The following is a 17,781-nucleotide window of genomic DNA, read 5'->3' as shown; positions in this document are numbered from 1 at the left end:
GGTAATAACCTGCAACTTTCAGAACATGAGCCCTGCAATCTGTAAGCCACTTTGCAAGAGGCAGAAATTTGATTTTGATCCTTCAGCTGAAAAACACTGCAGCAAGCAGAGTTATTGGTCAAAGTCTCTAGCACCAAGAATTATGCATTTCATGATATTATGCTGTAATTAAAGCAGAGACAGATAATGCAGGTGTATTAAAAAGACACATTTATAAAAAAAAACAGCATTAAAGCAAATCACAATTTATTAAAAATACTTCTCAATTTTTCTCAAGTGATAATAATAACTGCTGATAATATCTACCTCTTTAAAGCACTTAAGCAGTAAAGCATCCATCACCAATTGCTGCTGGACAGAAATGTTGTCCTACACAGTGTTTCAATAGGTGCAAGGAAGATAACACAACATACACATCTTTGGCAGATTTCTTACTCATAATCAAACAGCTTCAGGAGTAACAACTTTAACACCTGTATTTCCGTCTCAGAAATTTTTTAATAATTGCTTCTGCACATCATCCTTGTGAGAAAGAAAGGAATTCTTTATCCAAAGACAAACTCTCCACCAACTCAGTACAGTCCCTTGCCTTGTCAGTTTAGTGCTTTACTGCAAGCTTCCTTTGCCCCTAGTGCTACGTAAGTATAGTGGCCTTCTCAAAAGGGACAGTATTTTACAAAAAAGGTTTGAGAGAAAGACAATGCTAGCTTCATCTCTTTGTGTATGTGTTTCCTATGAAACACATAGAACAAAATGCCAGTTTTGTAATAAAAGTAAATAATAGAATGTATGCATTCAGAATTGTATTCACTTCTTCTACACACTTTCTCCATTTCTTATATTTACTGGTCACAAGAGTAAGTTTACCTAGAAGACACTGATAAAACTCAATAAAGATATTCCATCTTTTTAGACTTACAATAAAATAACTATGATCACAAATCAGCTTTACAAAAGGCTAGCTGAACTACATTAATATATAACATTATATATGATAAGTAATCATATTAAAGCAATCAGTTGCTATAACAGAAAAACTGTTCTCATCTACTGGAGTTCAAAGTGAAGTAAGGTACAGACAGAAGGTAAACTCTCAGCTGTTGTAAATTATCACAGCTCATGAAAGCTTGCCATTTTACACCTTCTGGGGAATCTGAACTTCAAAATTATACAGAACATTCCTTCCAAGTACCTAAAAGCAATTTATAAGCAGTAAAACTCAGGCTTCCCTGAGAGACGTTTACATTTCAACCACTTTCTCAAAATGGGAACTAAGAGAAAAATTAGCTGTCTTAATCAAAATCGTCTGTCCCCTCAGTCTGTACAACTGAGTCTCTTCATTTCACTAAAAAAATCCTGTGGAAATTTTGGTGCTCATGCCACAGGACAAAGTCTGGTGATATGCAGGTATCTGAAAGTGAGGACAAAACAGTTCCTTAAGTATCATCTGCCAAAAGTACTTGAGATATTTTTGCAGCTGAAAAGTGCAAGGAAATACAGGCAATAAACACGGCATCCTTTCTTAACCTTGGAGCAGCAAAGACCAAACTGTCCCATAGCGTGCTTCAAGAGAAGTCTACTCTTGTGTGATCACGTCCTCAAACCACAGAGGAGTTTCCTCTACAGTCACTCAGAGCTTCTGTACCAAGGCAGATTTAAAATGTGCTTCTCACACCTAAACTGTTCTTCCACTGTGATAGAAGGGGCAAGCAAGGCCCTGTGCAACCCCTCTCAGTGACACTCCACCTGTACAAGCATGTGTTTAAAAGCTGTATGAGCTGGTGTGCAGCTCCTATTGCAACAGACTGTACAGCTACCCCACCACTCACAGCCACTCTGCTTTCCTGTGCACTGCAGTGGCTGTCACACCTGGGAGTCTACACATATAAAATAAATGAGCCAGGAATGATCACACTGGAAAGGCTCTGCTTACCCTTGTGATCAAGGCAAATTTTGTTTTAACAAGATCATCAAAAAGGAGTGTGGAGGGTGACAATGCAAAGACAACAAAACCAGAACAAAGCAAAGTAATAAAACCATATCCAAAAGTCCAGAGACTCAATCTTGCTTTTTCCAGAGACATAATCTCAACTTTTTCCTTTGAAACAAATCCAGCCACAGAGAGTTAGAAGGAGATCAATTTCCTCACCATGAACATGGTGCATCTAGGTATAACCTTACAAAGGGAAGGCCTTGTAAAACCACGGCTTGCCCTGTTACTTCGGCTAAGCAGAAAAGGGAAAGTGACTCAGCTGAATTTGAGGTAGAAAAACAAGTTCTGTAACCATTGTGAGTTCACATTAAGCGTATGGTGGTTGGTTGAATTATGTTTGTTATGATTTAAAACTATGTAGCTGATAAAGGCCAAACTGCTTAAAAAGGCTGGGTTTTTGCAATAAAGCAGCTCTCCTTTGCACTGCCTGGGGACTGTGTGTCACTCTGCATCGTCACATCTACATTCCTAAAATGTAGCTTCATAAAGAGAGGCAGGCCATAAAACCTGCCTCTCTTTAATAACTGGATAAAATGGCAAGAAGCTCTCAGGTAAAAACTTCTTGCTGTCCCTTTTCAAATCCATCACAAAATGCTCAAGTCTGGATCCTCCATCATTTGTTGTGATGGTAGAACCAACGTTGCTAGGTGCTTTATATCTGATAAGTTTTCTGAAGCTGCAAAGAACAGAAGCTTATCTCTTCATAAACACAGCTGTTTAACTAGAGCTCTTAACTGTGATTTGATTTCAGTTTAAGGAGATTAAGGTTTATGACGGCATTTATCTTTTCTGAAACAGGGTAAGGACAGAGAACATGGGAGGTGGAAAAGGACCTACCTCCAGCAGCCATCATTTTAAAATCTAGAATTGCTAATTTTTATTTTTAGAGAAAACATTTTGGGTTGATATCAAATGCACTGAAACTTTACGCAGCCACACTGAGCACTAAAACAAGTTGCTGGTACATAATCAATAAGTGGAAAAGACAGTTTTTACCATCTGATACACGCTGTTTTTATTGCTATTCCTCTCTTGCTATTTTTCCCTCTGAAATGTATTTTAGAAGCGTAGAGCTCTGTCACTCCAGAGACAAGAATTTACAAGCTTTCATCAGTAAAAAACTGTTAGAAAATGAAATAGGCACAAAATTGACAAAATTCTATAAAAATGCAATTCAGCTCTATGAAAATTAGTCTAAATGGTTCTTGAATGCAAAAGGATTCCTATTCCTTTCTTCCTTATTGTTAGGGTATAATTTTCTAGGGATTTAATATGCAAATCCAACAAATCACAAAAAAAGAAAAAAAGTATAATTTTCTACAATAATCTTTACAACAGCTATACAGGACTTGTATGTCATCAATATCTTTGGTCACACACAAAAACTTACTTAAAAGTACACGCTCTGCTTAGCTGGTTTATAAATATGCATGTGTTCAACACACTGTGTTACTACAAAACCTCTGATGTCAAATTTTCCAACCAAAATCACAGAACAGTCTGGGTTGGAAGAGACCTTAAAGATCACCTAGTTCCAACCCCCTGTCATGGACAGTGTCAATTAGACCAGGATGCTTAAAGCTCCATCCAACCTCACCTTGAACACTGCCAGAGATGGGGCATCCACAACTTCTCTGCCAGTGCCTCACCTCCCTCACAATAAACAATTTCTGCTGTATCTCTGATCCGAACCTACCCTTTTTCAGTTTAAAGCCATTTCCCCTTGTCGAATCACTATAAACGTCCCTCTCCATCTTTCTTATCTGCCTCTTAGATACTGAAAAGCTGCTATAAGGTCTTCCTGAGGCCTTCTCCAGGCTGAACAGCCCCACTCTCTCAGTCAGTTTTATTGACTTTGATTTAATCCCCACATGATGGACTTCAGATTAACTCACTGCTTAAACAAAAGAGTCCAGCATTAATTTTTCAAAATCAACTAATTGTTCTAAGAAAGCTATTTCTTTCAAAAAGTGACTTAAACACTTTGAACCACATTTGTAATTGCATTTGAGATCCCAAAAGAATTGGGAATGTCAAAGCTTCCCTCCTACAAGATTAAAACAAACATGAATTTATTATATAAACCTACTAAATAATACCTGAAGCAAACTAAAACACCCGTAACTGTTCTAAGATAAACCTTGTAAAATTACGACCTATAGTTTCACTCAAACATTAAAACAGGCACCACTTTAAAGGAGCACTTTGAAAGCTCTTCAGCACAGGTTTTCACTTCAGAGACTGTGATCTTTCGATCTGCCATTACTATCCCACATAGACCTTTAGCTTGGAAGCCACTTCACAGGAAATCTTCTTAAGATCTTTTTAACAAGTGTATTTGCCGTAATTTCTTCCATTTCTCCCTGGCACTAGGGAGTCCGAAGTGATCAAAGGAGTAAAAGGAACCTTTTGTCACAAGGTAAGGAAACCCTCAGCTCTGCAGCACACTTACACATCTGGAAGCTGCCAAGGGTGTCCCAGCTGGAGTAAGAAAGGCTGTGCAGGAATGACACTGCTTTTCCATCTCCTTGCCTCCTCACCTTTCTGGAGCCACCAGTGTCCTGATCCTGGGGCACACAGGGCACCAGCTAATGAGATCTCAGCACGCCTGCTGAACCAACACACCTGCTAGCAGGTCTGGACACACGAGTGCGACTTCACTACATCTAACTGGGCACCCTTTGGGCACTTAACCCCAGAAGGAGATTCCAGCTATCTTAACACATTGATGACCATGTGCATGGGTTCAGGAAACACCAAATTCAATTTTCTTCCACCGTCTTCTTTGGTTCTTTGTAGTTACAAATAAAAGTAATACTTTTATCAGCTCCCAAAGGAAAATTTGTTGAAATAGAGCTGGGAATTCTCAGAAGAGTTTCTAATTTCCTATAATTTTCCACGAGCTTAAACCCACTGGAAGCAGGGTTAAACAGCTTTACTAAGATTTTGAAAGAGTAAAGATTACTAACATTTATATCTCTGAATGGAAGACATTAACTAAGTAACAACAGACTGCCATATTTGATCATTTGTGGTATCTGCGGATTTTAGACTTAGTTATTTTCTTTAACTTAAAAATTGATGTATATTTTCAACCATACCTGGCTTTCAAAAGAGCTTCAGCGACTTTTTTTATGTAACCACATATGTTTATACAATTATATGTCAGATAATATCCAACAGATGTATGTTTATACAATTATATGTCAGAAAATATCCAATAGATATGATCCACAAAGAGTGAAACAGTCAATACAAATCCCCCCCAGCAGACAAATTTAAACACAGAATGCAGTAACACAGAAGTAGTCTTGCTGTGTGGACACCTTGGTGTCTTACTAAATCAAAATGCACATCCACTGCTTAGCTGAAGAAGTGACCTAAATCCAAGAGCTGTGAGCACAGCAGCCTTCCTAAATACTGGAGTGATGCTCTGTGCACTTCTGAAGGTAATCTGGGATAAATAAGTTGAGGAAATATTACTGTAGGACAGCAAGACCGAAGTAATGCTCTCTAGTAATTGTCCAATGCTCACAACAATAGCAGCAAAATAATCAAGTTTTCTGACATGTATAAAAAAGAACATCAGAAGAACACACAGTTGCTCCTAGCATAGCTTTAATACTGAAAATCACTTTCTATATTGTTATACTTGATAAATAACAGTAAATATATTAGCTAGCATTCAAAAAACAGGAAACTTTTTAAAGTTCAGAACCAAAGCATATATAAAGTTCACAAGATATTACTGTAAAGGACAAATTAAGAGCCCATTTGAATTGAACCAAAGTAGACAAAGGGAAAAGGTGTTTCATAAAATAAGGGAACAGTGCCAACAGGGACAGCATTCATTTTCCCTATAAGCCAAAATGCCGCTACTATTACAAACATACAGAAATTGTATCAGGAAAATGGTGTGTAGACTGGAAATATCAGGAAAATAGACCTGAGCACATCAGCTGAACCGTATGAGTCCCTGCTGCCTACATCCACTGCTTGACCCTCTGTATTGTGCATGAACCCTGGCCAGTCTGCAGTTCCAGGGGACACCAACCTCTTTGCAGACCTTGGGCCACAACAACCAGCTTGCCTACCTATAATGGATGTCCTACCAATTCTGCACATTCCTTAAAAAAAAAAATTAATCCCACCCAGTCTGGAGAGATTGTGAGAAATACATCATTGCACAGAGTCAATTCAGGTGAGATACCTATTTTACAAGGATTAGACTAAGGAAAAGGAAACCTGCAGCCTATCACAGGTTATGTTTCCACACTAATTTTATTTGAGGGTAACTGTGTGATTTTGCTTGCAGCTAGTCATGACACACATAGCACAACCATCACAGACGTAGTATGCTGGATACTGGCATTCAGAGGTGGCTCTCTGGCACTTTTATGTGAACTCTCATGAAAAGGGTACAAAAAAGGAGGAAAAAGCACAGAGAAATACACATGGGCAATATGTTAATTTTCTCATTTAGCCTCACCAATTCACCTCAGCCTTGATATGCATCAAGCCCCTTTTTTCTCTTCTATGCCTTTCTTGATGAGAGGCTGACAGCCACATTTTAGAGAGGTAGTTTTCTGCTTAGGGTAAATACTCACTAGGAACAAGCATTAGAGTAGACATTATTTCACTTATTGCCCAAGAGAGCACTTAAGCTTATTTCTTGAATAGTGAAAGGCTAATATACTGCTTAAACACAACATTGATTACTGAGATGCTTTCCTTCACATCCTTCACATATATTTTGTGTTGTTACTTGTTTGGCAGTAAAACTTAAGTTCACATTTAGCAGGGCACTTAAGTCACATTTAATTAAAACACACACACACATATATATATATATATATATATATATATATATATATATTTATATACCCCTGAGAAAAATGACTTCTGCTCTCCATATGAAAAATTGCTCTGCAATACCAAAATATTGATAGAAGAAAAAATCAAGTACTAAAAAGAATGGCAAGCTTGTACCAGAACATGACAATCCTCTTTAGAAACTGCTGTTCTGCATAGGTAAATGTGTGCACCATTGGAGATGAATGGAAGATGTCTTTGGATCTGTCATCAGCACAGAACTGTTCCATCATAGCAGGCTGCCACAATGCGTACACCACAAAATTTCCTACAGCATTGAACTGTGGGATTTCTGCTGAAGAATAATTTTGGCCCTTCACAAATGCCATAAGGAAATCCAAAATGGAGCTCAAGCATAAGAAAAGGCTCTTGAAAATAGGGCACAGAGGAGGATAAACAGGACTGTAATAAGAAAACTGGATTTGTACACTTATTTTTATAAAAGATGCATTACAAGCTCCTATTGACCTATAACACTGCAGTCTTCTTGTCCTTTATTTTTCTATTTATTCAAGCAAAAAGACTTCTCCAATACAGAGACCAAACACTGTTTTTGCATATCCACAGGGATAAAAGGAATAACTAGTGCTACACTTTCACACATGGAATGTATTACTTCATGAACAGAAGTTCAGAAGTTACACACAAGGAATTTAACAAGGCAATAAGGCTAGAATGTCTTAGGAATGCCTTGGAAAAGGCACAACACATTTGCATGCATCCTAGCTGAATAAACCACTCAAGCAGTTTTATCTACCAGCTTTTCCTAGATTGCTTGCTTATCAGTTGATTACCAAGTAACCAAGTTGCTTAGCAAAAGGAAAAAAAAATAAAGAAAGCCAAAGAAAGCCAAGGGAAAACTTCTAACCTTGCTTCTGAAGAAGTATTGACAAATACTATAACTGACCTGCTTTTATTGTTAGCAGTTTAAAAATTATATGTATTCTTTAACAACCTACTTTAACAGTAGCAGAGATGGAAGAACCTAATCTATACTTATCTCACTTAAGATTTTTTTCCAAATATGATTTAAGAGTCCACCTTGGATCAAGTGCAGTATTTAATACAGACCCATCTGACCAATCTATTGCAAGAAGACAGAATAATACAGTAAATATTTCTCTCTCTAACCATTAGTATGATATTTGAAATATGAATATTTAAGCCTCATTACACTGAAATTTCTAATAACAAATATAAGGCATAATTATATCAATACAAAAGCTAACATTAGTTTTTTACTTAATTCTTTGGCTTGCTTTCTACTTACTAAGGTTCCAAAACCAGCCCTCTACCGCTATATTTCTCTGGCAAACTTGTGCCATCTTACAGGGTTGGTTACTTTTTCAATTATCAAGGCAAAGAATTCACCTGCTTCCTTGAAGTTCAGCCAATGAATCTTTCTTATAATGGTCAATTATGAAAAGATTCCATTTTCATTACATGATAAACTAGACATTCATGTCCCTGCCATGACTGCTGCTTGTGGAAAAAAGAAGGGTGCTTCACAGGTCGTGATGAAGAAGAACAAACCAGAAAAAAAAAGCTTATTTTCCTCCACTTTCCTCATGATTCTTTCCTTTGTTTTCTTCATTTTTTTTATTTAATCCTTTTTTCCATGTCACTGACTTAACTTTACACATTTTAAAGGAGCTGACAAATCAAAAATTAGTTATGTAAAAAAAATTTTCATAATCTCATGTGCTAATAAAATGTAAAAATCAACATGAAAACATATCTTATGTCAACTAATAATCTTAATTACTGTCTTAGCTTACCTAAGAAAGACCTGATTGAAGAGGCTCATAAACTGATCCAATTTCACAGCCTACACAGGCTTTCTGGCGGGGTTTTTGGTTTTTATTTGTTTTAAGAAACACATCGCTTTAGTCCTTGTCTATTGTCTCCACTTAAAATAAGACACATCAAGCTAAAGAAAAATCAACAGGAATTTCTGTAGTAGTTAGCAGTAACCCATACCCTAGCACACTGCCACTAATATTACCGTTTAACTTTCTCAGACTTGGTTTGTTCAGTTATATTTCACCGTACTCACTAGAACTAGCCAAAGAGCTGCAATCACTTAATTTAAATAATATTCAAGCATCACTCCATGTATACCTTTTGATGCATTAAAATAAGCACCTTAATCTTTATGTGCTCTAGAATCAGATCACCCAATGGTCATTGGGAATTCAGACTGGCGTAAAAAACCTGTGCTCTGCAGAGAGTGGCGCCTTTCCAGAGGTTCTCTGAGGAAAGTTTTAATTTGTGCTTAGGGCTTCATGGCAGGCCTACTAGCAAAGGTGCCTTGGGGACATGCTGAATTCATATGGCTGTGACACGCAGTCATGTGTGTGTACAGAGGCCACACTAGTCACAGGTAAGACAGATAAATCAAACAGTAGCATCCCCCCATCAGCTTTTCTATTATCTGCCCCACTTTGTGCAAATTTCCTCCAGCTTCCCCAACACCTCTTGCTTTGCTGTTCTTCCTTAAGACATGGGATGGGGATTTGTCAAAGTCAATGAGCACTTTATTACAGTGAGAGTGCTCAGTAATGAACAATTCAGCAATTTAATGAGATTCTGTAGATCTGTCTCCAGCCTGTCCATCAAGTTTCACTTCTATAAAGCACCCTGACACTAATCCTCTGGCATACCCAATCTTCACCCTGGGCTGAATATTAGATTCTTCCATGGTATATTGCATTACCACTATAACCTTAGCAAAAATGATGAACTTAACTACACTTGAGGCAATATAGCTGGTCTGATTTGATTTCCTTCTATTGGGTTGACTATGAGGGAATTACTTATTTACTAAGATAAAGCAAGAAACCAGTTTCTTATTGCCTTCTGAATGCCCAAATTGGTAAATATTTATATGTGCCTTTTAATCCATTCTGGGAATCTGGAATATTTATAAATATATATTTATTCCTGGTTTTACAAACTGAATTAAAAAGATGCATGCACATTTTGCCTGCAGCAGAAGCCTAGTTTAAAAAATTCTTCGGAACAGCAGTAGTAACCTTTAGAGAGGCTATTATGATAACACTTAAATGGACAGTGTGGAGTTTGTTGTCACTCAGAAAGCAGCATATTACCTATCTCTCCCCAGTATGACCCTGCAACAGAAACAGAGGCTTTGTCACATTTGACGCATGAAGTGTTCATTGACTGGAGTGCAAACAATTAAGAAAATTATTTCTGAGGCACAGTCTTGCAGAACAGGACAGTTAGACAGGATTTGAAAACTCCCACTTCCCAAACATCATTATTGCAGGTTACAGAGGAATATTACAGAGCGAGTATTGAGTTATACTTGTATGGGTTCCCACAGAAACTCTTCCAGCAGAAGCATACCCAAGCATGTAGCTAGGGGATTCCACTGGCTCTGCAGAGAAATTATGATGAAACCAAATCAGCCAATCATCCATGCTCCATGCATAACCTTGTACATCAAAACTTGTTTCTGATAAAGGGAATATGGGTTAGGACTCTAGAGTAGTGCACCTTAAAAACCTAAATCAAACACAACCCATCATAATGTGTAGTGTATCGCAGGTTCTGCTGTACAGGCATCTTCCAGGGACTAGGACAGGAAAAAGTCAAACTTCATTTCGGTATTTGCAGAAAATACCATCTCTGTAACATACTCTATAATCTAAAGCCTCAAAATTTTGGAAAAAAAATATGCCTACTACATAACTGAAGGGTTATGTTACATCTTCATACTGGTTAACCTGACATTTTTATTTTTTTAAGAATGAGTACTATGACATTATTCATCCACAGAACATGAAGCATCCCACTGATGAATATACACTTTACACTTCGAGAAATTGATAGCATCTAAATGTAGTTATCTCCTTAGAATAATCCAAAAGATAAATAGATAATAAATAGATAATAGGGGTTGAAAAATAAATCAGTTTTCTGAATCACAGTCTTCTCTGTTGGACCAATTTAACCCACTTCCTAAAAGGAATGCACAGGTTTCTTTTCAGCAAGTTTCCTTCTACCTTGAAATACACTGAAATACTTTCTTCTGTAAAACATGACAGCAAAAAAGAAACAGAAAAATATCTTGGGGTGATCAATATTACAGAGATGTCCTTCCACTCCATATTGAATTTTTACAGACATACAATGGGAGCATTTCCAAGGGCAGATTTTGGTTACGTTTTTGTGTTTCTCTTAGTAGGCTATGTGTTTTTCTCACATTAGGTTTTCCCCCAGCCCATCCATACTAAAGGTCACAAAACAATGCTTTTATCTTGTCAATACTTTATGGCTAGCAACTTGGTCCTTTTTTAGAGCCAGCTTTTTAAGAGGAAGTGATCTTAGGCTTCTTGCCACAAACCTTCCATTGGAGCTTCCACTCATCTTGGAGCAGTGCTGACTGTGTGATTCTGTCATTTGCTTCGGGCAAAATCAGCTGTGGTGGCCCAAACAATTTCAATGACTATTTAAGTTATACAGTTAAATTTGTCTGAAGTGAATGAGACTGCAGAAGCAGGTTTGCCACCAGACTCATGGCACTAGCCTCATCAGAGGCAATTATAATTGAGTTGCATGCATCAGCCATCACTTCCTATCAAAGAAGTTGGATCTGGAGGAAAAACTCTGTCTGTATTTAAGTAGCAGAAGTTAAACAGCATGACAAATTTCTCTTTCAAACAAAGTAATTGCATTAACACAACACAACATTTTTAGGATTTCGTTTAGAAATTTCTCTCGGTTGTTATTCACAGTTTTTGCTCAAGTGCTTATTCTCCCTCGAGATTGCTCCAGGGTTTCAAAACAACAGATTACTGCTATGGTTTATAGTGTCACACATTCTGGTTGTTCACCAATCTCCTTACCTGCCAGATTTGTTCTTCACTGAGTGAAGTGAGTCTATCGCTTTTAAAAACCTCTCGAAGAAGACAGTACGGGAGTGCCAGAACTTCTTCAGGATGACTCTTCAATAGCTCAGAGAGATGTTTTACTAAGAAGCCAATGACTGCATTCTCCAACAAAGTGAGGTTGAAAAGATCCGCAAGCTTGTACAGGTCCAAGTAATTAAAACTATTTAATTCCTAAATGAATGAAGCAAACAAAATACACGTCACAAAAATATCCCAAACGTGAAACAGAGAATATAAAAATCCACAGGTCTCAGATAACACAAAAAGGTTATTCTTTTGGAGCTGTGGAGAAAGAAGGCAACATAACTTGAAGTTAATTAACACAGCCTCATTCAATATGTATATGTGTTACCATTGCATATGCAAATATATATGATAGTACTAATTTATATTGCAACTCCTAAGGTTATATATGCATAAAGCATCTGTAAGAAATATGGATTAGTGCACAATATAATAAACCAGCATGATTTACACTGTAAGTCAAGAGCTCACAGGAGCTAACAACTGGATTTAAAAAGTGTATTTTTTAACTACAATAGTTTGTTATAAAGCAATTGTTTGTTCATTATTTACTGTTTTGATTGAGGTAGAGCACCTGTGTAGCACAACTTTTCACAAAATACAAGATGCTGAGCTACATTTTATTACATATGAATTTTTCTTCATTGAACAGATGAACCCTTTTTTTTTCCTCCAACCACTGGCATCAAAATATAGAGGATGTTGGCCTCCTACTCCTCCTCTCTCTCCTTCTAGCATCTGAAAATGTGAGGAGACAAAAGCCATAGTAGCTCAAGGCAGAAAGCTTTGCCCATCCTGCTAGCAGATGACCATATTTATGGGCTAATGTTTTCAACTTGGCATCCTTCATAAATTAGTGCCTAGACAACTAACTACTACTGTTCTAGACCACACTGCTCCCTTCAGGGAACAGGCCAAGAATTCACCTCTGTTAGACAAAAGTACCCAGGGCACCTGGGAAATAATCATGTTTACCCGTTTTCTGAGTTCTTGCTGCATGCTCACACCTCTCTTCCTCTCTCCTCTGCAATCCCGGTTTTCATCTTCCAATTTACCGCATTGCTCCCTATCAGCCGCCTTCCCCTTGACCAGCCCCATGTGAGAGAATGACAAGGAGCCTCGTCAGTCTCACTTTGCTGGTGAGTTAACACGGGGACTGGAGCAAGGAAGAGAAACAGACTAAATTAAGTCAATTTCACTTTCACTGCTCTGCTGGATGGAATGGCAGCACCAAATGAAACTGACAAGAAATCTTGTAAATGTCAAATGAGCTGCACGGCTGGCAGATAGAGCAGAGCAACAGGGAAGATGGGAAAGTGCGAAGAGGGGTTTTTTTGGAATGTTTTATGGACTACATCTTGAACGTGTGAATTGGGTGCCTGTCCCAATGACTGTGGAGCTGTTTATGCATATGCAATGGAGAGTGGAGAAAGAATTTTTTAACCTGCTTAGAGGAGTCAGTACTGGAGGAAATGGAATCAAATTCCTGTGGAGGTTCCTGCTTGTTACATAATCTCCCAGTCTGAACAGTTCGCCTTCCCTAGCAGAGCTGTACACTAAGATAAATCCTACTCATTATCTACTTAGATTTCTGCATAAGAGGTTCCCATGGTTTTCTTGGAAGAACAAAGGTAAGTTCTTTACATTGTCAGAACAAGCACTAACAGCCATCATCCCAAAAGCCACAGCTGATCTAGTGTCAGCTCCTCCTCACACTAACACCGAAGAAGTAAGAATAAATCTGCAGTTGCAGAAAGAAAGAGAAAAGAATGAATTTTACATCAAAAGTATCTGGTCTGTGTGCTTTCTTGGTGGTTTAGTATCTTCAGATCACAGATGGCACCTCACAATCCCACTCCTGTGACGGTCATGCAGAGGTGACAACAACACATAGGAGTCTAATCCAAGCAAAGATCACAGTATTTGACAAGCAACAACCACAGTTTATTGTGTCTGGTTCAGAAAACTATCTTTTAAAAGAACTCACTGATTGAATAAATCCCAAATGTCAGAAGGAAATTTAGAAGAGCTCAGCATGTATTTATTGAGCTCTTTTGTGGTCAATGGCTATGTCTAGGGACATAAGTAAATAAATAAATAAACAAATAATCGAGAACTGTGAGCTGAGGATCAACAGTCCCACTAAATTATATGCCTGGTCAAACCCCACTAAGTGTTGGTTGAGAAGGAGAGGTGGCTTTTAGCAGGCTTTAGAGGAGGAAAATACTGGAGATAACAGAATCCTTATTAGAGAGCATCCGTAATGAGACACTCAAATGCAATCTACCCCTGAAAAATCTTCACATTTTCAGTGAAATTTGAAAGACACTGGTAAGCCTTCATTTTAGATCTGGATATTTTTCATGAGCTCCAAACTCCCTTATCCTCTTAAATCAGCAGTAATCAAAGTGGTTTTTATGAAAGCTGTCTTACAGTTGAAGAGGCCAAATATGGATGTATAAATAAAATCTCACCAGTTACTTATACTGCATGTAGTAACTTATTTCAGATGCTTATTTATGTATGTGGGGTTTTTTGGTGGTTTTTTTTTGGGGGGGGGGGGGGGATTATCTGTTTACTTATTTTCATTGCTAAGTTTCATATGATTTTTGATGCTTCCTGATACAATGTGTTAGTTACCTGCTGAACTTGCAGTCTACTTGTTAATGAATACTAAAATTGTGTTTTGTTAAAACTGGCCTTGGCCTGGAATCAGTAATGTTAATTTCTGATTTTGTAAGGTTAGAGTTGATCAATGGGTTTGTATTTCACAGACAAAGAGGCAAATATTGCATTAGGTTTTACAAATAAAAATCGAGTTTATACCATACTATACACTAGTGCCTCAGTTATGATCCTAGAGGGCAAAAATATCACATTGAGATTGCTCAATGCACACCCTAGATCACATAACTTTGCTCTTGTAAGTGGTAAAACTTTCAAAAACAGTCTAAAATGAAGTATATAAATTAGTTGCATGAAAAATGCACCTTATCTTCTAGCTTTAAAAAAGTCCCACAGGAAGGATCAAAGCAATCACTGTCACCTCAGTCTGATTTGAATAAATTTTTCATGCTAAAACCTTAATTGAATTAAAAACTCTGGTAAATGGTAAAATAGATTATTAAACAGGAAATTTAGGTGTGTTCATGAGTAAGAGTACTGGCAGTCTCTGCTTTCCATAGATTTTACTTTATTGCATTAACTGAGCAACTACAAAATTTTGAAGTAGTGTGTGACTTTCTTGTGGTACTGTATTACAATATATGTTCTTTGAAAACAGGCATTACAAACCAGGCTTATGTAAATTTTTGAAACTTTTAACCCCTTTTTCATAAACTTTTATGTAGATGCCACTTATCTTTTTTGAACTGAAGGATGAAATATGGACACAAGCAAAACTGTCACTAAGAGCTGAAGGTAGTGATCCTATCTCTTCTATTATGATGCATGTTACACTGCTGAAACATATTCAGGCTAAGAAAATATGTATAAAATTACAGGTACAGCACTTTAAGTTTAAATAGTTCAGAAATCTCACAGTGAACTCAAACCAATTTAGTAAATTGTCCAAATTATTTATCAGTGTCTACTTCTAAAATAAGAAACTACCTTAGATCCCATGCATTCTGCTTAGTGTGCATCCCCCCACTGAAGCAAGGGAATCTATTATTCCACTAAGGGTCTTCTGATTCAATAGTACCAACCTTTAGATGCCAAACCAATTCAACAATGAGCTGACATTAAAAAGCCTCATAAAAGAAAATACCTTCTACAAACAAACATAATCTGAAAGATGACAATATTAAATATTCAAAATAAATTATGTGACAGGGTGAATATTTTGATACAGAGGTACATTTTAATATAGATATATGATAAATTGTCAAACAGGAAAAATAGATATAAACATTGTGTTTAAGTTGCTTCCAAAACCATCTTTATTTGTTTGTACTTTAAAGAATAATTGCCTTGCACAAGCCACAGAAAAGGATGTAACAGATTGATAAATTAGAGTTAATCATAACCAAGTACACAGCAGACTACAATATACCTCTATTCCTGTGCTCCATGTTATAAATAGCAGAAAAAGCACAAGGAGAACTAAGGGGAAAGAATGCATTTCTTTATGACCTTATTTGAAAGATAAACTCCTTGGGGAAATACAATTTATTCAGATTATCAAGACCCTGCTGTGCAAATCTACAGTCTGGGAGCACACTACGGAGATCAAACAATATTTACTTTATTCTGTTGGGTATAAAAGCTTTTAATGAATGCATAATTAAAACAGCAAAAGTATATACAGCTTTAGAATTCCACTGCCAAGCCAAGCCATTAATATCCAAAGTACTGTAACCAGTTGTAACTCCACCTGCTTCCTAGATTACAATACTGTTATAAATCAAGGTATTAAATGACTAGCCCTGCTGCTGTAGCAAAGAAGAGTTGCATGGTGACACTATTTCCCCCTTTTCTAAAAGGGGTTCAGCCTCTTCAAAGCAAAAAAACAAAAACAAAAACCCAGGTGTGAGGTCTCTAAGAGAGGGACATAGCTATTCAAAATCCTTAAGCAGCACAGGTCTTGACCCTACACCTCCAGGTTCTCTGCCACATTAAATACTATGAACCAGCTGTACCACTCAGAAAAAAACCTTGACAGAAATCACAGCAAAGATGGACCCTAAATAGATAAGGCATGGTAAAAAAATGAAAAATTGTAATGATAAAAAAAGGGATCAACACAATTTTAAGATAAAAGAAAACCAGTTCTGCTGGGTCTAGCTGTTTCTTTGTATATCAAAGGTTTTAGTTCTGCAAAACCTCACACATTTTCTCATGAACTAACAGATCAGGCATACACTCAACAGCACAGCAACAGACACAAATGTTTCATAATAAGCATAAGCACAAAAAGTATATTTTAGATCTTATTTGAAATTTGCCTCTGTTAAACACCGAAGTCATCCAGTTGAACCATTAAAAGCATTTTGCTGAAGCCAGGTCACAGTGGAACAGCTGACTTAGAATTTTTCAATGTTCTGAACTGATTACTCTTATTATGAAATAAGTGCAGGCTGCAGATGTGTTTATAGACAAAGTAAAAGATGGCTTTAAGTGACTCATTTTATACAATTAATTTTTCTGATAGATCACTGCTTTCTCACCACTTTCTGTAATTCTTGCTGTTGTTTTCTCCTTTGAGCATGCAAAGTTAATTTTTATCCTTGCTGCTATTTCAAAGTAGGTCTAGAGCTAAGTAAAAAACCAACAATATCAAAACATTTCAGCCCTATTATTTTTTCTCTACCCTGTGAGAATTCATTTCCCTTCTCACTTATTGTTTCTCTCTATCTGCTCAGTTTTCAGGTTTAATCCTGTTGGCTGGTGCTAGTGAGAATCCTCTCTGAAGGCACAGAGGCGGCCTGTGAGCTTCACAAGCACAGAGGAAAGACATGACATTCTCAGATAGCTCATGTGATGACACAAATGTGTGGTATTCAAAAAAGGAAAGTGAAGCATGCCATATGTAAAACTAAAAAAAGAAAACATTTTCTAGAAAAGCAGATCGATCTACATTATTAAACAGTACAAATATCTTCAACTGCCAATCCAATTCAATATTTTAGGTGACCCCGATTATACATAACTTCTATAATATGCATACACAATTATGTGGATCATGGAAAGAAATAAAATAATGGAATGTTAAGGCTACACAGTTAAATTTTCATAGTACCACTGGAAGAACTACAGGTAAGGTTCTGCAGAGGTTTCAATAGCTGCTTTCCCTTGGTTAACAGATGCTGCAATAAGAATTTTTAAAATTATTTTAAGTGTCCCTGGCATAGAAACCCCCTAAATGAAAAGCTTCACATCTCACCAGCTACTCCTGGCAATATAACTGTAGCAATATATTATATTAAGCAAATGAAAGTACAGGGATGAAGTAACATGGAGATCTTTTAACCCTTC

The 17,781-nt window shown here is 37.1% G+C and overlaps 1 protein-coding gene across 7 annotated transcripts in view; it reads right to left on the bottom strand.

Moving 5' to 3' along the window:
• Positions 1-17,781, bottom strand: part of KLHL32 (kelch like family member 32) — a 123,384-nt gene that overhangs the window by 28,384 nt on the left and 77,219 nt on the right. For all 7 annotated transcript variants that reach the window (XM_038131502.1, XM_038131501.1, XM_038131507.1 and 4 more), the window contains one exon: positions 11,737-11,952. In XM_038131502.1, coding sequence (XP_037987430.1) covers positions 11,737-11,952 — 216 coding nt within the window. The remainder of the gene's footprint in view (positions 1-11,736; positions 11,953-17,781) is intronic.

The sequence above is a fragment of the Motacilla alba genome, chromosome 3 (assembly GCF_015832195.1).
Source record: "Motacilla alba alba isolate MOTALB_02 chromosome 3, Motacilla_alba_V1.0_pri, whole genome shotgun sequence".
Lineage (NCBI taxonomy): Eukaryota > Metazoa > Chordata > Aves > Passeriformes > Motacillidae > Motacilla > Motacilla alba.
The sequence above is the reverse complement of the archived record's forward strand: the minus strand, read 5'-3'. Positions and strand labels throughout refer to the sequence as shown.